We start from the raw sequence: 21250 nt of genomic DNA on the forward strand, positions 1-21250 counted from the left end.
ACCAATCTGGCTAGAAAGTTCGTTGAACAGGTCAGTTTTCGCTTTAGGAATATCTTGTGATACTGCTAAGGTTACCTCGTTCTTCCTATCTGACCGAGAACACTTTCCCTGTAGTTCAGTTTCCAAGAACTGAACTTTAACCAAAATATGTATTTCAAATTTCTATTATTTTTGAGGGGTGAAGGAGCATCTAAAAAAGAAAAACGAGGGGATTAGTTGCCCTCCCATCACTTTTCAACATTCCTCCAACATGCCCTTACAGTTTCTATTAAGTATCTTTAGCCATTTTTAAGGTATTGCTGCAAAGGCAAAATCTGAAAGATTTCCTTAATATGCTAAGGCTTTTTGGAGACCCAGGATCAAACATGCTCCCCTTTCCCAGTAACAAACCCAATATGTAAATAATAGACAAGCTTTATATTTAACATCCCTTGCCCGAGCGGCTGAGGGGCGTCTTATCATCCCTAAATGCTTAGCTTTCTGATCTTTAGGCTATTTTGAACAAAATGGCTATCTTAAAAGTTTGATTGGATGTCTTTGGAGGAGTGAAACTAAAGAGTTTGGGAGGAAGGCTGGTTACCTCCAGCTCAATTTTTTTACTCATAAAAAGGTATTAGAACTTTTAATTTCCTGACGAAGGATTCCTCCGAAGTTTCCATGACCACCCCTTTCATATGAAGTGGCTTTGAGGAAAGAATGATAAATAAACAATACAAGATCCACGAAGCTTCATGGATCTCAACTATAGGCATAGGCCTGATTGATTGTTCTTTTTGAGTTTAATTTCTTCATTCGTAGAAATTTTTGTTGTTTTTATGTGTGAATTATTTCATAATTTCACTTTTGTTCTTCTTAGGTTTTGATAAGACTCTTTACTTTTATTTGAGAAAAATCTTTTTGGAGATTTTTAAAATAGCGATAAAAAGGGGTTTGGATTTCAGAATCATACCTATAAAATTCAACATTCCCCATAGCTGCCATAGACAACACCAGGCCAGAAAATCAGGATTAACCAATTAACAAAAACCATCTCGATTGGGCCAAACCTCTGAAAAATGGGTCGAATTAAATTTTTCACTTCATTTGCTGAGTTTAGGAAGTTTGATTTGAATGGGAATCGTAAATCAGTAAGGGTTGGGCTGAATTATATAGGATGAGTTTGAGGGAGCTGAGTTTAACAGAAGTGGCATATACAGGCTTGATTTGCAAATGAGTTGAGCTAAGTGAACGGGATTGAATTTAGGATTTTGAGTTGAATGAAGTTAAGTTGCACGGGGCACAGACTTAAAAGGAGGATGAGCTTCTTGGGGTTTAATTGAATGAGGGCTGATTTAAGTGTGAATGAACTGATTGGGTGTTGAGTTAAACGGAAGTTGTATTGAATGGAAGGTGGGTTGCATGGGAGCTGAATAAATAGGGTTTGAGTTAAATGAAAGTTGAGTTATATGCAGGTTTGAGCTGAAAAGGTTTTGTCAAATGTGATTGATTGAGAATAAGGGTGACTTCCATGGGGTTGGTTTGAATAGAGGATAAGTTATAAAGATGTTGAGTTGTATTAAAGTTGAAATGAACAAGGGTTGAGTTGAATGAACTGAGTTGCGACGGAACCAAATTACCACATTGCATTGGGCAAGAGAGAAACTGCTTTCTTTCTCTGCAAAAATATAACCTATAAAACAAAGGCTTCTCGAGATTGAATATGATGCAACTAATTAAGGAAAATCGTCAAATTCATATGACAACAATAGCTATTAACAAGTGGCACAAGAATTAAAATTCAACTGCTTTCTTAGCTGAATCCAAAAGTATGCAATATACTACTGTTCTAAGTGGCTAGAAAATCCTTTTAAATTCCGTAAATTGTTAGTGAGACTACAGTAGTCTGTATCTCGAATTTCTGATGTTTTACTCCAAATGAAGAACGCGAAGTCTTATGAAATTGTGAAAGACCAAAAGACAAAATTTAAGGATTACCACAAATATATTTGGGAGAAGCCTTTTAAAATTTTTCAATTGAAAAGTGTTTTTAGCCGGAAATCTGAATTTCATACAGTTTTACTTTAAACTTAAATCGAATTCATTAAAAGCATAAAACGGCTTATCCTTTTAAGCACATTATTATTGATCATTTTAAAAAGAGTAATTTAATAGTTAGTGTGAGAAATGTGAAAGATATTAGTGCTGATGCTTCAATAATCCCTAATTCTCATTAGATTGTTCATTTGCCTCCATTTTTACCAAATTTGGATATGATTTTACAGAAGTTAAAACAGTAATTATGCTACTGTATTCGCTAAAATTTGATACAGAGATAATTTTTGATGGTTGCAGCTGTCAATTTGCTCCCACCTAGAACGAAAAACAGCTCGTCCCCGAATGGGACAGGCCACCAAGCCACCTGAGGCCAGCACTGTTGAGCACGCTCCTCCTTCAGCCAAAAAAGCCCCACTCTTTCAATCTTCCCAAGTAGGTCCAATTTCTTTTTAATCCTTCCATATGGACTCCCCCTGTCCCATTCGGGGACGAGCTGTTTTTCGTTTGACCCCAAATAGATGGTCAAAAATCACAATAAATTGCCAAAAAATCTTTGACAATCTGTCATCATTCATCCGTAAGATGTGTCCTAGCCATCTCAACTTTTCTATCATTATAGCCCTTGAAAGCGGGAACCACATTTTTCGTTTAATTTGTTGTTTGACATACGGTCAGTCAAACGGTACCTAGAACACGTACTTGTTTTAACGAGTATCTAGACAATTCCTCTGAAAAACATTTATTAAATCATCCTGTGCCTTTCGTAGCGCCCACATTTCAGAACCCTACCCTATCACCGTCATTACTGTAGCTTCCAATGTTCTAATATTAGTTTTCAACCTTATCTTCCTATTCTTCCAATCTTTTTTTTACATAATATTTTCGGGGTGGGGGGGGGGTACGAAAAAACTTTAAAAAACGAATCAAAAATTAGTTTATATTTTTTTTTTACGTTTTTATGAGGCAGACAAAAATTTCGGGAGCGGGATTCAACCCCCCCCCCTGGATATGGCTTTGTAAATACATAATCGAAGTCTAGGAGAGTTTTACCTTCCCGTTTGATTCCATGCTCTCCCACAGCATTCGCTGTCCTTAGGGAAAGCCCATCATAATATTCTATATGAACGAGGATAGGATATAACCGTACTGAGCTCATTATTCAACACCAAACTAGCTACTAGCCTTACTAACTACATTAACTGCAGCGATATTGTTTTCATACATAGCTCTAATTATGTTGATATATTCGTACCAGGACGAGATTTCCACTAAAGCTCTTCTATTGGCTTCTTCTCAGTTACTTATTTATGTGATAATTTGGTTAACGCATCCTCTGCCTTTCCTAAAACCATAAAGTTCCTTTCTTAAGACTTTATCTACAACATCTTCTATTCTAACAAATATCGTCATGGTAAGTAATTTACTTCGTACAGAAACCAGGCTACTGCCTCAATAATCACCTCACTTACTCTTATCATCTTTCTTATGAAGTGTTTTAATGAAAGTTTTCATAAGATCCCCAGGCACTTCCCTTTTTTCGAGAATAATATTCATAATTCAATTATTTATCCCTAATTTCGTAACCATCATATTTTAAAAACTCATTGGCAAGACTATCAGCATCTGATGCCTCATTATTTTTACATCCTTTTAGAACCGTCTCTACCTCCTCTGCAAAATAAATCTTCATTTACTTCCGAATTGTCAAAAAATTCCCTTCTTTTATCTATCATATCCTGCAACTTCATCACAGTCTAACATAGTCTCAAAATATTCTGCACACATCTCTTTTTTTTACATTTTCTTATCACTAATTTAGGCGCCGTTTATATTTTTAACTGGAACAGGTCGAGACTGGCTCCTTCCCCTCAATTTGTTAATATGTCAAAACAATATTTTACTATTATGCCGTCTGGTCGCATCTTCCATATACTTGGCAATTTGATCCATTAACTCCAGTTCCCACGTCCTTGGTCTAAATTTTCGTACATTGTCAGCATCCTTTACCATAGTCTCTTATTATTAATCAGTCAAAAACCCCCAGTCCTCTTTTCTACCCCAGGTTTAAAAAGTGTTTGGTAAAATTCCTTTTTGTATTTCTAACGCTCCTTCCCAAGACACCTTCTTCCATTTTAGGAGGTTTAAGGTTTGGATAAGGATAGGTTTATATTAACAGACTATTCAGGTAGCTAGAAGTAAATTTATCTCTATAGTCAGAATTGAATCCTGAATGCAAATTTAACATTCATTTGCATCAGAAATGAACTTTACCCCCACCCTCCTAATTTGCAAATTTATACCCTGAATTGGTGTATACATAGGGGTGGGATAAAATTCATTTGCGACTTAAAAGCATGTTAAATTTCTATTCAGGATGCAGTTCTGATTATTGAGGTAGGTTTATTTCTTAGCTAACTGAATGCTGTGTTATTATAAACCTTACCAAAATTTTTATCAAAAGCAACTGGCAAGTTGTTTTCCAGTTGCCAGTAACCAATCTATCTTTAAGTAGATAGTGATCAGAACTTGAATAATCCTTTTTAGCCTTCATCAAAGAAGGTTCACCCTCATTTTAGAGGCCCAATAAGAATTTTCTTCAGTGATACTAATGATTTATTTTGTTTATTTTCAATAGCCAGTGATTTGAATTTTGACAAAACAATACTTTACTTTAATTTCTGGTTTATTTTTGTCTGGTTTCAGTCTTGAAAACACAATCCTAGTTATTTAAGTAGACCAAAGTAAGACCAATTTTTTTTTCTAAATTTAGGAAATGTATATACAGATCTTTGAAACCTTATAAAGCAGGATTGAGCAAAGCTGTGTAGCTGAAAACAGTTTTCTTGTGCTCCATTTAAGAACAACATCTATTTTAGAAGTTTTTATAACACAAATTATTTTTAAGGGTCATCAAAGGTCAGAACAGAACCCTCTAAAGGGAAAAGGAGTGGAGGTAGGTACTTTAAAACACCTTCCCATGACATATTTAAGCCTGTAGATCTATCCCTGAAATTTTAATTTTCCTAACCTAACCCTTTTCCAAGAAAGCAAAAAGTAGCTAAACTACAATTTTACGGAAACACTATTTCGCAAGCTTTCACTTTTGTAATACTGAGAATTTTTAAAGTTCATCAAAGGTCAGTACCCTCTGAAAAGAGAAGGAGTGGAGTTAGGTACTTCAAAATATCTTCCCAGGACATGCGCGGGTCTGTAGACTAAATCCATCCGTTCATTTCCCTGAGCTAACCACTTTCCAACATAGCTAATAATTGCCTGTCTAGATTTTTACCCTAAATTATGCACAGTAAGATATTTTTACTTGTACTTGTATCTCAAGGTATTTGTTGGCTACTAGTATCTAAGTCAAGATACAGACATGGTCACTGCTTCTGGGAGCATGATGAGAAGATATCTAATGTGAAGGTAAATCCTTGGCTACACACAAGTTTTTAAATTCCGTTTTTGAATTGACATTATTAAACAGTTCATGGTAACAAACTGTAAGTAAGGAGCAACCCGGCTCAATAGTAAGCAAAACTCTAAAAATGAAAAAGAAGAAAAATAAGAAAAAAAGTTTTCATTAGCCACTGTCGCTGTCCCTAAAAATTAAATATTTGTCGATACAAAACCTGCCATGGACATTCAGAAGTTCTTCTCAAAAGTGGGCATTCAATCTTCTGTCCCATATTTTGGTGCTAAGAGCGAAAAAACTGATTTGGAGCACAGTGAATTTGAGGAGAGACTCGGAAGCTGAAGAAAAAGAATGGGACCTTGAGCGAAGGCAGGAACAACAGAAATAACTGATTGAACCCAACTGTGAATCTAGTTCTTGTGGCTCAGGGCTCAGAGATATTGAGATGGATGAAAGTGCAGCTGAACCTTCATACACCAATGATAGCGATAAGCCTAGTTCTAAATGCAGACAGAGCGAAAAAAGCTTCGAAAATATAGTGATAAATGGTTGTTAAACCCGAAACTGAGAGTGGATTCAGCCTAGTTCAAAAGGCTACAAACCATATTGTAAGTATTGTGATAAAATATTTGCAGGAAGTGTATCGAACTTGGAAAAGCATGCTTCTACCAAAATTCACCTGACAAGAATGCAATCACTAAAAAATCAAGTAGAAGTAGTAGACGGGGAAGCTGGTGAAGTGAGGCTTATTGGAAAAGCAAAGGAGAAGGCTATAACTGCAAGACATTAAATTACACTTGAAATTCTAATGACTGCTTGGATGGTATCAAACAATAAAGAAATTTCATCTATGGATTCTTTGGCTGGTCTTATGAAAAAGTTTATACCAGACTCCTCTATTGTCTCTGTCGTCTTAGATGTTGCCATGCAAGGACTAAATCAACACTCTTCCATTGGAAAATGACCCCTTCCCCCAACTGCAACACATGTGGAGTGTACGAAGACATACGTCCCATCATCTTCAACTGTAGAAAATATGAAAAGGAGAGGGAAATACTAAGTAATTGCTGTGAGAGGGCATTTAAGGCATTCACATTGCGCTCTGTTCTGGGACATCACACGTCTCCTCCTTGGGCTAGAAAACTAAGCACAAACCTTTTAGGTAGATTTATTAAGACTACTGGTTTGGTTCATTCCCTTTAAGGGTTGAATATTGACTAAAGTGACACCCAAGCAAGCTAGTGATTACAGAAGGCACAGAATAATTGAGTGATACGAATGCATATGACCGATTGGTCGAACGCGTCAAACCCCAAACAACAACAACAACAAAGAGATATTAGATGACCGGCGACTCACATCCGTTAAAAAGAACTGTCTCACATTCTACATAGCTTTATGCAGAGAAATTAAAACTCGTATTGACAGTGAAGATCCACTTTTAAAAATGTTAGACTGGTTGTCTCCCAAAACAGCAATGTCAGGCCAGGTTCCCTCCATCATAGCTTTATTCCGGCATTTCCAACCTTGCTTTGAAGAGAGTATCAACGTAGAATTGTTGAACAGGGAATGGAGACGTCTTCCCCTTTTAAAAGATGAGCTTAATGCTGCTAAAGGTTCAGTCCAGAAATTTTAGAGTTGTCTTTCATCTATCGAAGATGGAACAGGAGATCCAGCTTTCACTGTCTTGCCAATGTTTATACGGGTAATGATGAGCTTGCCACACAGTAGTGCTTCTGCAGAGCGGCAATTTTCAACCATAAAAATGGTCAAAACCCCGTTTAGGAATCGACTTCTCCCTGACACGATCTCTGACATCATGCACGTCAAGAGGGATGTGCCGGATGCCGAACGATGGAATGTCCCCGATAAGCTCATTACCCGTGCAAAAAAATGGAAGATTTCGATTCAAGTACTTCATTTGGTAACTATTCAAGTTGTTATTAGATTAGATGATATAGCTGTCTTATTAGACAGATCTTATTAAACACATTAGATGATATAGCTGTCTTGTTGTTTTTCCACTATTTTTTGCCAAATCAATTATTCGAAGGAGTTTGTGTCCAAACCCCTATTAACTGTGTTTATCGTAGGTTAATATATAGATGCAATATCGCATTTTCTATTTTTCTTCATTATTTTATTTTAAAGTAAAAGCTTAAAGTACCTGACTTTAATGTAATGATTAAGATGTCAATTTTATGAAAAAAAACTGGATTAAAAAATGTCAATGTTTAAAAGTATTGCTGTCCCTTTTTTCCACGTTCTCAAAAGAAAAAAGCTGAAGGTTTTTCCTCTTATTTTTCGTTCCTTTTTCACGCTATGAACAAAGACTGCTCAGAAAAAAAGAAAAGAAAGTTCTCTGTGGGACGAATTCCCATTTTATACAGTAAGCAACATTTGTTTTTTAGCGGGTTTTTAGGAGGGGGCCTGGAAAGTTGATAGGAGTGGAAGTGCTGTGCAAAGCCGAGAATCAGCACCGACTAAGTAAAATTAATATTTCTTTTTTATAGTTGATAGATGTCATTAGATCCGACATTTCATGTTGGAGAATTTAAAGATACGGGAAACCACGCAGGGGTGATCCCAAGCGGATTGGCCAATATTTTCAATTTGAAAAGCTTGATGATATGAGTGCGAGCGACGCGAGTGGCAAATTTTTTGAAAATGACACTTTTTTATAGAAATTTGACACTATTCTGCCACTCAAAGTGGCATAAAAAAACCTGCTGAGTGGCAACCCTGCACGGCAAATATTAAGCATTAGGGCGGTTTTCGCGAGATTCCTGGAAACATTTTCCTGCTCGGCCGTTCGTCTCGAAAACTGCTGGAAAGCAAAAACGAGAAAGTGGAAAGCAGTGGAGCGCAAAAGCTAGTGGAATACGACTAGAATCTAAAAGAATACGTCTGTTTTAGCATTTGATTGGCTGAATATTTGAATTGAAGAATTGAAATTAAATTTCTGAATTGAATATTTGAATATTTTAGAATGGATGTAAGTAATTCAAGTATCAAGGGTCATGGTTTATACAAAACAACTTACCAAAGCCGTAGGGATGGGGCTTCATCTTCTGGTTTTTCTGGAATCCTGGCTTTCCAATTAATGGTTTCTAAGATAATAGACACCCAGATTCTGGAAATTCTGGGAAGTGAAGCCCCAAGCAATGTATTGCTTCCTGAGCCCCAACTTAAACATAGAGCTTTGTTTCCACCTGAACTTTTGAGTGGTAGCAGGGCAGTATTGCAAAAGCAACAACCAAACCACTAATTTTTATTGCCCATTTTTTTCCCCTCAGATGGATTACAATCTATATGGAAACTATACATCAGTGTTAACTGAGTTAATATATAAATTTTCATATAATTTAGCCAGGAAATAAGTGAATACATCACTTGCTGCCTTTTTATTCTCTTTTAAATGAAGTAATCACTTGTGGGGCAAGAAAAAAACCCATAGCACCCTTAAGGTTTTAAATGGATTTCAGTGTGTTTTTTATGGGTTCCTAAAAAGTGTCTGGCGAGAAAAATTTGCCATTTGTAGTTGATTCAGGAACAGTAATTATTATTTTCATTACCTCTTATTAGTCAAATGTTAATTTGAAATCCAATTTACAGGAACTGTTTAAGAGCTTCAAACCCCTTGACAGTGACAATGGTTTCACTGTGACGTCATTTACAATCAAGCAAAAAGCTTTGTCTTTTTTAATTCTTTTTTTTTGTATATGCAATAAACCTTACATAAATCTTTGTCTAACTTAGGCAATGAAACTCTAGAGTTCAATAAGAGTATCTCTGTAAAAAAAAATAGGGCAATAAATTCCTGCTTCCCTAAAATTTTTTATTCTAACCAATCTTGGTATATTAAACTTGCTGTTTTTTTAAATTTAACTCTGAAGTAGAAATTTAGCCAATTTGGGCTTGTGATAGCCCATTTAAAAAAAAAATCATATAACAAACTATCCCATGATATATATGCCTATATGACTTTGTCATATTGATAAAAAGTTTGGTAGGTAAATAAAAGTTCAAATAGGGACAAATTGTCATGGATAGGCAGTGTGGTCTTTAAAATTAAGTGAATGTTTAATCACAAGCATATTTGACAATTTACAGACAAAAAATTCAATTATTTGTATGAAAATAACATACAAAAATTTAATTTTTTTACCAGCAAATAGTTGTATTTGAAAACAATGTTCTTTGTTTCCACTTCAGACAAAGTCCCATTTTGTTGCCTAATGCAACTTTAGCAATAACCACCTGCATTTCAAGCTCTTTTCAAAAGCACAAAGCAATTATCTGTCTAGTTAATTTTGGCTGTTAAGTTACTATTCCTTAATCAAACTTAAATGATTTTTTTTTAATAGACATTTTTTCTTTCAAATCTCACCTTTTTACAACACTGGGAGGGGGATCATACAAGAAAGAGGATTATAAACTGACTCTTAATATTTCAGAGCACATATGTTAAAACGGGGCTTTTTGTGCTTCTCAAACTCTCCACTCTAGAAATGGCACGAAAATTACATATGGTGATCTCAATGGTGCTTTTTTCACTTTACTATTTCACTACTTATATGGGCCTCTGGCTGTTTTTCAGATTTCCTGAAAAAGATGGAACTGGTGCATTATATATAACACAGCGCTATAGATTGCACAAGGAAATACAAATAGAAACCCGTCAAATGGGTATTTGCAAGAGATAATGGATTGCAAAGTGTGATTTCTTATCATGTTTACAATATTTAAACTGTTGTTTTTGGGGTCTAGGGGGGGGGAGGTACCTAGGTTAGATTAAGTATTTAATATATGCTATGCTTTAGCCGCCACAACCACCCCCCCTACTGTGCAAATATACAGCCCAAATTTGTTCCTAAACTATTATATTTTCATCCTTTTTACTTTATTTCATTAGCATTAACCAAACTTGACTTCTTTTGTATGTTATATATAATGCACCAGTACCCAAAAAATTTCAGCCATAAACTTCTACTGGCCTATTTGACAAACCAACATAATAGATATCACACCTTAATCACCTTAATATGAAGAATTTTTTCACTAGACCATTTTTGTGGGGATAAAGTAAAGTTAAGCCTTCAAGGATTTATATAAGGTTTTTTAAGTAATTTTAAAGTTTGTATTGTGTTTATTTCTAAGAAGGAACAATTCTGCATTGGTAATTCCTAGGCTACTAGAGTAGCTTAGCATTCTGTGAAAGAGTATTCAGACCCAGTAAAATCCTAGTTTAGCTACATTTTGCTATCTTGGAGAGGGGCTAGGTTATGAAAAAGAAACTTTCAGTGATGAATCCATGGCCAAAAAATATGCTCAGAGAAGTTATTACCAAGCTTCAATATTAATCCCATCTGATTTCCAAGTCTTAGAAATTTGCCTACTTGACAGGTCCATAACCAATTGGAATTCTGACATAACAACATTTTCCCTTACTTTCCAGTTTTTGGTTTCTTTTTCTCTGGTTTGAGTCTTAAAAATGCAATCCCTGTTAATTAATTAGAATTTTAAGCCATAGGCTAACAATGTTTTTCTTTCTTCTAAATTCAGGAGATGTATTTGCAGATCTTTGAAACCTCATAAATTGGGTTTGAGCAAAGTTTTGAAGCTGAAAACAGTTTTCTCGTACTTTATTTAAGCACAAGAACAATTTTACAAGGTTTCACTTTTGGTAAAATTTTAGTTTAACTTCTTTTACTATCTTGGAAAGGGGTCAGGTTAGGAAAATTAAACTTTTAGGGATAGGTCTACAGACCAAAGTATGTTCCAGGATGGTATTTTGAAGTACCTATCTCCACTCCTTCTCCCTCTAGAGGGCAGTGACCTTCAATGATGTTTAAAAATCTTTTCGTTATGAAAGTGAAACCTTGCAAAACAGATCTTCTGCTTAAATATAGTACAACAAAACTGTTTTAAGCTTCACAACTTTGTTTGTCCCAATTTATGAGGTTTCAAAGATCTGCAAATACATTTTCTAAATTTAGAAAAAAACCCACTGATTTGGCTTAAAATTCTACTCAAATAACAGGAATTGAATTTTCAGAACTAAAACTAGAGAAAAAAAACTGACAACTGAAAAATAAGATAAATTGCTGTTTTGTCAAAAAATTTCAATAGTTCAAGTAGTCATAGCCTACCTGTCAATTTGGCAAATTTCTAAGACTTAGAAATCAGATGTGGGCTAATATGGAAGCTTAGCAATAGCCTACCTTCACAGAGCATATTTTTGGCCCAGGATTCATTACTGTAACATTTTTCTAGTCTAACCCCGTTCCAAGATAGCAAAAAGTAGCTAAACTAGATTTTTATATTCACTTTTATAAAGCAAAGATATTTAAAGATCATCAAAGGTCAATAGGCTAACATTAAGAGGAGAAGGAGCAGAGGTAGGTTCCTTAAAATAGCCTACGTTCCAAGAGCATACTTAAGTCTGTAGATCAATCCCTGAAAATTTCCTTTTCCTAACCCTATTTCTCCAGAAAGCAAAAAGTAGCAAAACGAAAATTTTAGCAACTTTTTTATCTGGGGTGCACCTTTCGGTCAATATAGCCTATCCAAATCATATTATTGAGTTAGGATCTAAGGTGGAATACACCATTTGATGCCTTTTTTTATGCTGATTACGAATATGATAAGCGTTTTACGATATAATAGCATTTCTATCGGAATTTCAGCCCCCCCCCTATATATGCCAATTCAGGTTTAGGTTAGGTACATCCATAATAGGGGGGGGGGGGGGCTGAAATAAATGTACGAAATAAATGCTAATTATATTTATAATCATGCATAAAAAAGGCATCGAATGGTGTATTCACTTTATTTGAAACTCAATAATATGATTTGGTAGTATTGACCCACCTTTCCCTTTCTTTTCATTATTTACCATAGCCTCAGGGCATTTACCTTTCAAAAGTTAATAACATCCTTCAAACACTGACCTCACACTAAGTCAATCATACAATAGCAGTTACAGAAAATCAACTAAAGCAGACTAGGCCTAGTAGGAGTTCAAGGAGTGACCACATGGAGAAAATACATGAGAGCTGATTGTAGTTCAACTAAGGTTAACTAAGTTAAGGATCCAACTGCATATTAACATCCTGTAGATAAAAATTATAAGCTTTCTAGCTTACCTGTAGTTTGGAAGAGGAACGGGTCCTTTTCATTTGAGCCAATTACGCCAGGAGGAATGTGATTCCCAACTTCACTTTCCATGATTCGTCTGGAATCGCTTTCCGAAGAAGCAGAAAGTGTTTCCGGTCGGTTTTCGCGACTACCAGAAGCTTGAGTTATTCCTACCTGTCTTCATCCCTGAAAAACACATGGAAAGTGATTCCAGATCGATTTTCCAAGTCATCGCGAAAACGGCCCTCATATAGAAAGTTCTTTAACATATTCAATTTGAGTTAGGCTGGATTAAGGTCCAGAAAAATAAACAAGCAAATAGAAGAGGCATCAAGTAACAAGGAAAAAAACAAGCAAAAATAACAACAGCAACAATACACACGTAGCACCTGTGTCTTGTCCATTACAGATCATTCAGATCTAACATATTAAGGGTTTTTCTGTAATATATAATTGTGGCCTACTGTATGGACACAATGGATGTGCAATAAAATCATTGCAAGGTCTCTTGCTCAGCAGGTTTGTCAATTTCCATGTATTAATAGTCTAACTATATATATATATATATATATATATATATATATATATATATGTATATATATATATATATATATATATATATATATATATATATATATATATATATATATATATATATATATATATATATATATATATATATATATATATATATATATATATATATATATATATATATATATATATATATATATATATATATATATATATATATATATATATATATATATATATATATATATATATATATATATATATATATATATATATATATATATATATATATATATATATATATATATATATATATATATATATATATATATATATATATATATATATATATATATATATATATATATATATATATATATATATATATATATATATATATATAGCTAATTATCATAAACTATTATAGCTATTTATCAAAAACTATTTGATAAGATTCTCATGTGATGATTTTTTTTTTTGAGACCTGTTCATTCTATTTAGTTGAATAGGGCAACTTCGACTGTGACTTCTTGCAACTGGCAACTGTAGCTACATATAATTATGACTTCGGCCTAACTTTGGGCTGCTTTTCTGGCAATGCTGAAAAAAAAATTTCAATTTTGAGAAAATAGAAAACAATAAACAAAAACTTAATAATAATAATAAAGGTGAAAAAAAAAATCTTGGCTTCATGTCCAGACACCTTTATCATTAGAAAAAACCATCAAAAACCCAAAACAATTAAACAGAAAATATTAAGACAAGGAGAAAAATGAAACTCTTGGGGAGTGATCAAAAAGTAATTGAGCTCAATTTTGCTATTCCAAGTTGACATAAAAGGCAAAAACAAAGCACCAAAGAGAAAAATTTCAACTTAATCTACAAACACAGCTCTCTGCTAGAAACCAAAAAAATTTTACAGTGGTTCTTATAACTTCTTTGAGTTTCTTGTTTACCAGTGGAAAAAAGACTTTTGGCTGTGGTTAGCCATTGTTCCCTGCAATGGGTACACTACAGACTGACATCTATCAACAATTACTTCTTCTCATAGATTTATCCAAACTTATCCAGATAGGAAACAGATGCAGAAAAAACTGCTTTGTTTAAATCTAATAATTGCTAAAATAAGGTAGGTTGGTTAACCCTCAACTACTTCAAAAGAAGTGCATCACATAGAGATGTTTTCATTGGTGAAAAATCAAGAATTTTCCTTAGGGGGGAGGCTTTGACATTGGAAAGTTTCATTCATCTAACTCCACTAAGCTACTTTCCAACAGGGTTGTAAGAAGCCCATTAACTGGAACTTTACCCTTAATTCCTATGATTATTCCCTTGAAGTTACCCCACAGTATGCCCCATAATCCAACAGGACCGGATGTATTTTTAGGCCAGGCAATACAATGTCTATACCAACAGTTTTAGTAATGATAGGCCTACAGGCTATTTTCAGGGTAAATATTTACCAAATCATATTATTGGGTTACAAATATAGTGAATTTACTGCTCAATGCCTTTTTTTATGCTCTTTACAAATATAATAATCATTTTTGTTGGAAATGAATTGTTTCCCCACTCATATATATACAATTCAGGGTATATATTTGCTCATTAGGGGGGTGGGGATAAATTTTATTTCTGATGTAAAAGAGAGGTAAGTTTGAACTTTCCCCCAACCCTTCTAATGTGCAAATATATACCCTGAATTGGTATATATAGGGGTGGGGGGAATTTGCATTTTTGAACCATAGGCCTATCAAAAATGTTAAAGTTGCTTCAGTAAACCTAGGCTATGAGGATGGCACAAAATTCTAGAGCCAGTATTTTGTGGGACACAAGAGGTTTTGCATTGGGAGAGAGTCTATTTACAATGATCAGGCTAATGCTCAGGACAGCCTTGAGCAACCAAAACATATAATGTGTTAAAAATATGCTGATACTTTTAAAAAGAGCCATTCAAAGTAGGGAGGGACAACACAATCAGCTGCCCTGGGTGCCACAAATAAGGGAGAAGGAAACTTCTAGTGGGGGATTGCCCAATTTGGTGATATTTTCACCTTGATTTTGCTTATATTTGAGTTAGGAGAGGGGGGCTTTAATTAATTTTTCACCAGACACCACAAACCCTAGGAATAGTTCTGTTTTTAAACAGTGATGCACAATTAAGTTTTCAGATGTTAACTGACATGAGGAATGTGTAGCTGAAAGCCATGGCTCACCAAATTATATATGAGGATTTGTGCATGAGGAAAGTGTATATAAAACTTATTTGCATAAAAAATATACATACCTACATATATAGGTCTAAATGATCCCTCCCCTCAAGAATCTGAAATCTAGTATACTATGGTAAACAAGCTAGCATCAGTTATGGATAGTTCCTTCAAATCTTTCAGGGAAGATCTTAAGCAGGAGTTTGCCACCCCTTGTCAGTTGACACAAACACTTACCCAACTGAGAACTGATATAAAAAGTGACAATTCTGCCCAAGTTAGCAATATTGCAAACAGGGTATTGCACCTTGAAAATTCATTACAATCAGTTTGATCTACTTTAGCAGTTCAGGACCTAGTGGTATCTACAGTGTCCTCTAAGTTGTCTCAACTTCTGTCAGTCCAATTATCTGAATCTGATGTTTGTTGGATAGCATGTTCAGCATGCCAGTGCTTTAAAAGACATCTCAATATTGTTGCTTATTTTCTCAGATTTTTGGTTTGGTTTGGTGATTTTTGGTCAGATTTTGGTTTGGTGGGTAACAATAAACTGAAAGAATTTTATATATTTAGAATCAGCATAAAAAGACATTACTGCCAGTGTAGCAATTGTCACGAGAATTACATTATTAGTTTTACTTCCAGCTATTTATCATATATATATATATATATATATATATATATATATATATATATATATATATATATATATATATATATATATATATATATATATATATATATATATATATATATATATATATATATATATATATATATATATATATATATATATATATATATATATATATATATATATATATATATATATATATATATATATATATATATATATATATATATATATATATATATATATATATAAAACCTAAAATCTGAGAAAATTTGCCCAATTTTTGAAAAAAGGGGAAACACCCCCCAAAAAAGCAAGCAATAATATTGAAAATCCCTTTATTAGATACATCATATCAGAAAACCCTATTGTAGAGGTTTAAAGCTTCAATTTTCAAAATGTGGAATTTTGCTTTTTTTTTAGAAGAAAAATTCTCTATGCATGTTTATTTGTTGTTTTTTTTTTCCAGGGGTAGTTATATCAAACCAAAGGTCCAAGATAATTGGGAGGGAGCTCATTCAAACATAAATTTAGAGCTCTTTTTTAAGTGACCATACTAATTGGGCAAGGGGGAAGTTTTTTTTCTGCCATTTTAGGACACCAAACTACAAATTTATCTGAAAGAGGACGAATTTGCCATCAAGTTAAAATTCCAAGAAGCTAAATTGATTTAAAAGTATCAATAACTATATTTTAGGCTTCACAGTTGCAAAAGAAGTAATGCCACATGATGGCAGTACTAGATTCAACCAAATTGAGTTGCTTTATTTGTAATGAAATTAGGCTATGCTTGGTGATCTGTAATTGCTTATCAGCTATAATAAGGGGGAGTTGAGTCATTTTTAGGTGGGTGTAGGGTAGGTTCCTAGAAAGGGCATTTTAATGGACAAATTAATTAACATGTTTCTCTAAACAGCTAAAATATTAAATTCAACCCTCCAGGAAAGTTCTTTGGGCAGCAAATACTGCTAGGGACTTAGTTTTCAGCAATTTTAAATGTTAATATTTTCTTTTTCAATTTATATGAAGCATTTTAATGTATGTATTGTATTTATTGATAAGAAAATACAATTGTAGAGGTTGTGATGGCCTCAGTAATGTAGAAGATCAAAAGTCTCACAGAATTTCCATCCATACAAACAATAATACTCCTTTTCATCCAACCAAAATTCTTTAGTTGTAATATTAACAAGGACTTCTTACCAAAATTGCTATTTATTGTCAATCTTTTTAGTATATTCAAATTTTAACCAAAATTGAAATTGAAAATTTAAACATAGGACGGTACTAATCAGCATACAATTATTGACTTACACGTTTTAAAATTAATTACCCAGGGATTTAAGGGACCAGTACCTCAAATTAGGCTATATATTGGTTTGGCTGGGGTAGGATTTGGAAAACAATCAGAAACTAAATAAATAAGGAGCTTTTCAACTGAAAGCAAGGAACATATTTGAAACCTATTTTAACAGATTATTCTTTATATGAAGAAGGCTGTCTCCTCCTTACTCTTTACTGTGAAGTTTTGCTTTTGTCCAAATTCCTTAAGAAAATTTGCAATTGGAACAAAAAAGATTGAGGAGGGGGCAGCCCTCCTCATATATAGAGTAATTTCAATTTGTTTTGAGCTTTAAACTTGCTCCTTAATTTAGTTGAAAACCTTTTCTATTTGTCATGACACCATAAAGCTTATTGAACACAATACTTTTGGTAATGCAGAAAAAACAATCAATATTTCAATGATCTCTGTTTAGGTTTGATGGGTAACAGAACAGTTTGTGGTAACAAACTGTAAGTGAGGAGCAACCCAGCTGAATAGTAACCAAAACTCTAAAAACCAGAAATTTGATGCCAATAGATACATCAGAAGAATTGTCTTATGCTGATTCCAAATATATAAGTTTCATTAAGTTTAGGCTTATGCACTAAAAGCTATGAACCTGCAAAAATTTGTCTGATTTTTGAAAAAAGAGGGAAAAACCCCTAGAACTCAAAGAATTTTAATGAAAATTACAGCATCAAATCCAGTGTATCAAAGAACCCTATTGTAGAGGTTTCAAGCTCATATCTGCAAAAATGTGAAATTTCGTTGTTTTTGCCAGAAGAAAGATCACAGATGCATGTTTATTTGTTGTTTTTTTTTTTCACCAGGGGTGATTGTATTGACCCAGTGGGCCTAGAAAGTTGGGAGAGGGCTCATTATAACTGAAAATAAAAAGTTATAGTGCTCTTTAAGTGACCATAAAATTGAAGAGCAACTGGGTGCCCTCCCATGCCACTTTTTTCCCAAAATCTTTCAATCAAAATTTTGAAAGGCTATTTTGTTCAGCATAGTTGAAAGGCCCAATAACTATGTTTTTGGAAATAAAATGGCCCCCAACAGTCCCTGGGGAAAGGTTACTAAGTTATAAAATTTGCACATTGTTTACTTTTAGTATTTGTTATTAGGGAGCATGCACACATTTTTTGGGTGAAGAAGGGAGGATGAGTTTTCTGCTGGGAGGATTTTGCAGGGGGAGAATTTTCAATGGAAAGAGAAGTTTTTAGTGGGTGGACTTTTCAGGGAAAATTTTATACAGGGTGTATTTGCCAGAATTCCTATACAAAATTTCTTTAGATGTCTTGTTTTTGCTTTAGTGATTCTATTTTATGCATAGAGATGTTAAAGGTAATTATCCAGGGTAAATTTTTGCAAGGGTTGAATTTTCCAGACAATGTTTCTGTGGGGAGGGGGATTTTTCATGGAGTTGGAGCCAGATATCCAGGCGTTATTTAAAAAAATCCAAAATTAAACAAAAACAAGTTTTTTCTTAACTGAAAGTAATTAGGAATATTAAAACTTAAAACAAACAAAACTTATTACGTATATGAAGGGGGTTGCCCCCTCCTCAACACCTCGCTCTGTATAATAAAGTTTAAATTTCATCCCAATCCTTTAAAAATGACTCCTGAAATACAAGGGTTGTTTAATTAGAACAATAAGTAACTTTTTTAAACTGCCAAGAAACTGTAGCATGAAGAGCGAGGTGTTGAGGAGAAGGTAGCCCCCCCATATATGCAACAATTTCTGTTTGTTTAAGTTTTGAGGTAGCTCCTTATTTTCAGTTGAAAAAACTTGTTTTTTTCTATTTAATGAACCTTAGTGACAAACATTTTTCTAAAGACAATGGAAAAAAGTAAATGTCAGTAAATGTCAATTAAAGTAAAAGTATATAAAAATGAAAAAAGTGAGTGATTACAAAAAATACAAAAAACAATAGCCTACATAAAAAAACTAAGATATTAACTCTCAGCATTCAGTTCTGTTGAGCAATGCGTAAGCATTGGACAGATATTTTTTAACAATTTCAACAGTTTTGAACTTGGTTATCAAACACCAAAATTTTTAATGCCTTTAGACACAGCATTCAAAAAAGTAACACATTGTCAAACTAGTTTGTTCAAAGTAAAATATTAAAACTAAGATTTAAAAAATCAAATAGAATTTTCAGTTCAATCTTTTTAATTTAATTTGAATAAAACAAAATGCTTTTGACACTTTTATACTTCATTAACTGTAAAAAATCAATTTTTTTCAAGGTGACAACTAGATAAATACAGTCACTTCTGGAAAAAAATAAATCATAACAAAACACAAAAACGTATCCATTCAGGGGGAAAATACAAAAATTCCCAGCATTCCGTCCAGGGGAAACATTTCTGATTATAATGGCTTCATATATCAGCTCATAGGTAGTCTTGCATTGCAAGCAAAAGTTGAGGGCATATTTTTACCAAAATTGCCCCTTATTAAGTTGTTTTCCTGGTGTGTTCTATAATTATACAAACTTTCTTGTGTACTAATGACTGCACTAATCGCTAATAAAAAAATACATGTTTAGGATCACCATAAAATCTGACTCTTTGATTTAATTTTATTAATAGTTAGACTCTTATACTTCCATTATTGGAAGGATCACAAGGATCATAATTTACTTACCATTCATTACTATGAAGAATTTGATTTTTTTTGTTGCTCCAACCAAATCATTTAAAAAAAATGTTTGTGGAAAACTAGAAAGGGGTCACTCAGTCACAAATTAGAGCTTGTATTTTCCTTATTAAGAGTCAAAATCTATTGGCAGACAGCCAACAATGGGGCAACACACATTTTTTCCATGGTTTTTGCCTATTCTGCTCTCTTTCCTTTGGTTTCCTTATAATTATTTCATAGTCCCAAATTTCCAGGGGGTCATGCCCCCCCCCCTTGCTGGCACCCATGGTACTAAAAAAAGATTTAAACTCCTTGAATTGATGATATTACTGAAAGAACCACAACACTTCTAATTTTTTTGAATTTTGCGTGCTAAATATTGCTGGAAAATACTTTCAATTGTTTTTATTTTTGTTTAATGCAGTTAAGAATATTTCTAAGAAACCGTGAGCTAAAAGTAGCCTATATTCAAGTTCAATGGGTTTATTAACAAATGAAAATAATAAATCACACCTAATCAAAATACTCAGTCCATTCCTGGACGCCAAGAACCAAAATCATTACAATTTAACATAATACGCTGAATGGTCACTGCTCCTAATCTCAGACACAACCATACCCCTCATTTACCAAATAACTAAAACTATTACCTTCCCGTTCCTTACCCTCAGGGGAAACCACACCGTCATATTTAAAAATCATACATTTGTAATTTAGATTTACTACTTACATTTAATTCTAATTTTCTTTTCTTTTTATTAACTATTCATTTGTAATGCTATTAAATGATTTTTTACTCTTTTCTTAAATGATGCGAAGGAGCTCCTACCTCTCAGCTCTTCTGGGATCAGGTTCCATATCTTTGCACAAGCTACATTAGGAGCGAAATCTGATCGCATGGTCGGGGTGAGGGGTATTTGCAGGTTTGATGATGATTGGGTATGCAAATTATGCTGGTCTGAAATAGGTCGAAATAATCTTTTAAACGCAGATGGCAGCTCTCCAGCTAAAAACTTGAACAAAAAGGTCAAGCATGATAATTGATGCAGGGACCCTAATGACAAGTACTCTTCATTTTTTCCAATTAATATCAGGCATCGTTGATGAATAAAATTCAGTTTTCGCAGGTGGGATTTAAAAGTTGATTGCCAGATCATTGTGCAACACTGTAAATGGGGTTTTATAAGAGCGTTGTACAGGAAGACCTGTATCTTCTGCGGCAAAGTGATTTTCAGTTTTTTTATTATTCCAAAATTCCGGGATAGCTTCAACTCTAGTGCTTGAATATGATGCAAGAATGATAGGTTCTC

At 33.7% G+C, this 21250-nt stretch overlaps 2 protein-coding genes across 2 annotated transcripts in view; one reads left to right on the forward strand and one right to left on the reverse strand.

Moving 5' to 3' along the window:
- Pink1 (PTEN-induced putative kinase 1) overlaps nt 1–12653 on the reverse strand; it is a 134765-nt gene extending 122112 nt beyond the window's left edge. Inside the window, exon 1 of the mRNA XM_089108439.1 lies at nt 12595–12653. The gene's annotated coding sequence lies outside the window, so the exon portion shown is untranslated. The remainder of the gene's footprint in view (nt 1–12594) is intronic.
- Nucleotides 12654–13050: 397 nt separating this feature from the next.
- The window catches only part of Hacl (2-hydroxyacyl-CoA lyase), a 133885-nt gene continuing 125685 nt past the window's right edge, over nt 13051–21250 (forward strand). The window contains exon 1 of the mRNA XM_089108440.1: nt 13051–13105. Coding sequence (XP_088964566.1) covers nt 13067–13105 — 39 coding nt within the window. The 5' untranslated portion in view covers nt 13051–13066. The remainder of the gene's footprint in view (nt 13106–21250) is intronic.

Source organism: Artemia sp. Qi Xiang Cuo, chromosome 3 (genome assembly GCF_049724085.1).
Source record: "Artemia sp. Qi Xiang Cuo chromosome 3, ASM4972408v1, whole genome shotgun sequence".
In the NCBI taxonomy this organism is placed as follows: domain Eukaryota; kingdom Metazoa; phylum Arthropoda; class Branchiopoda; order Anostraca; family Artemiidae; genus Artemia; species Artemia sp. Qi Xiang Cuo.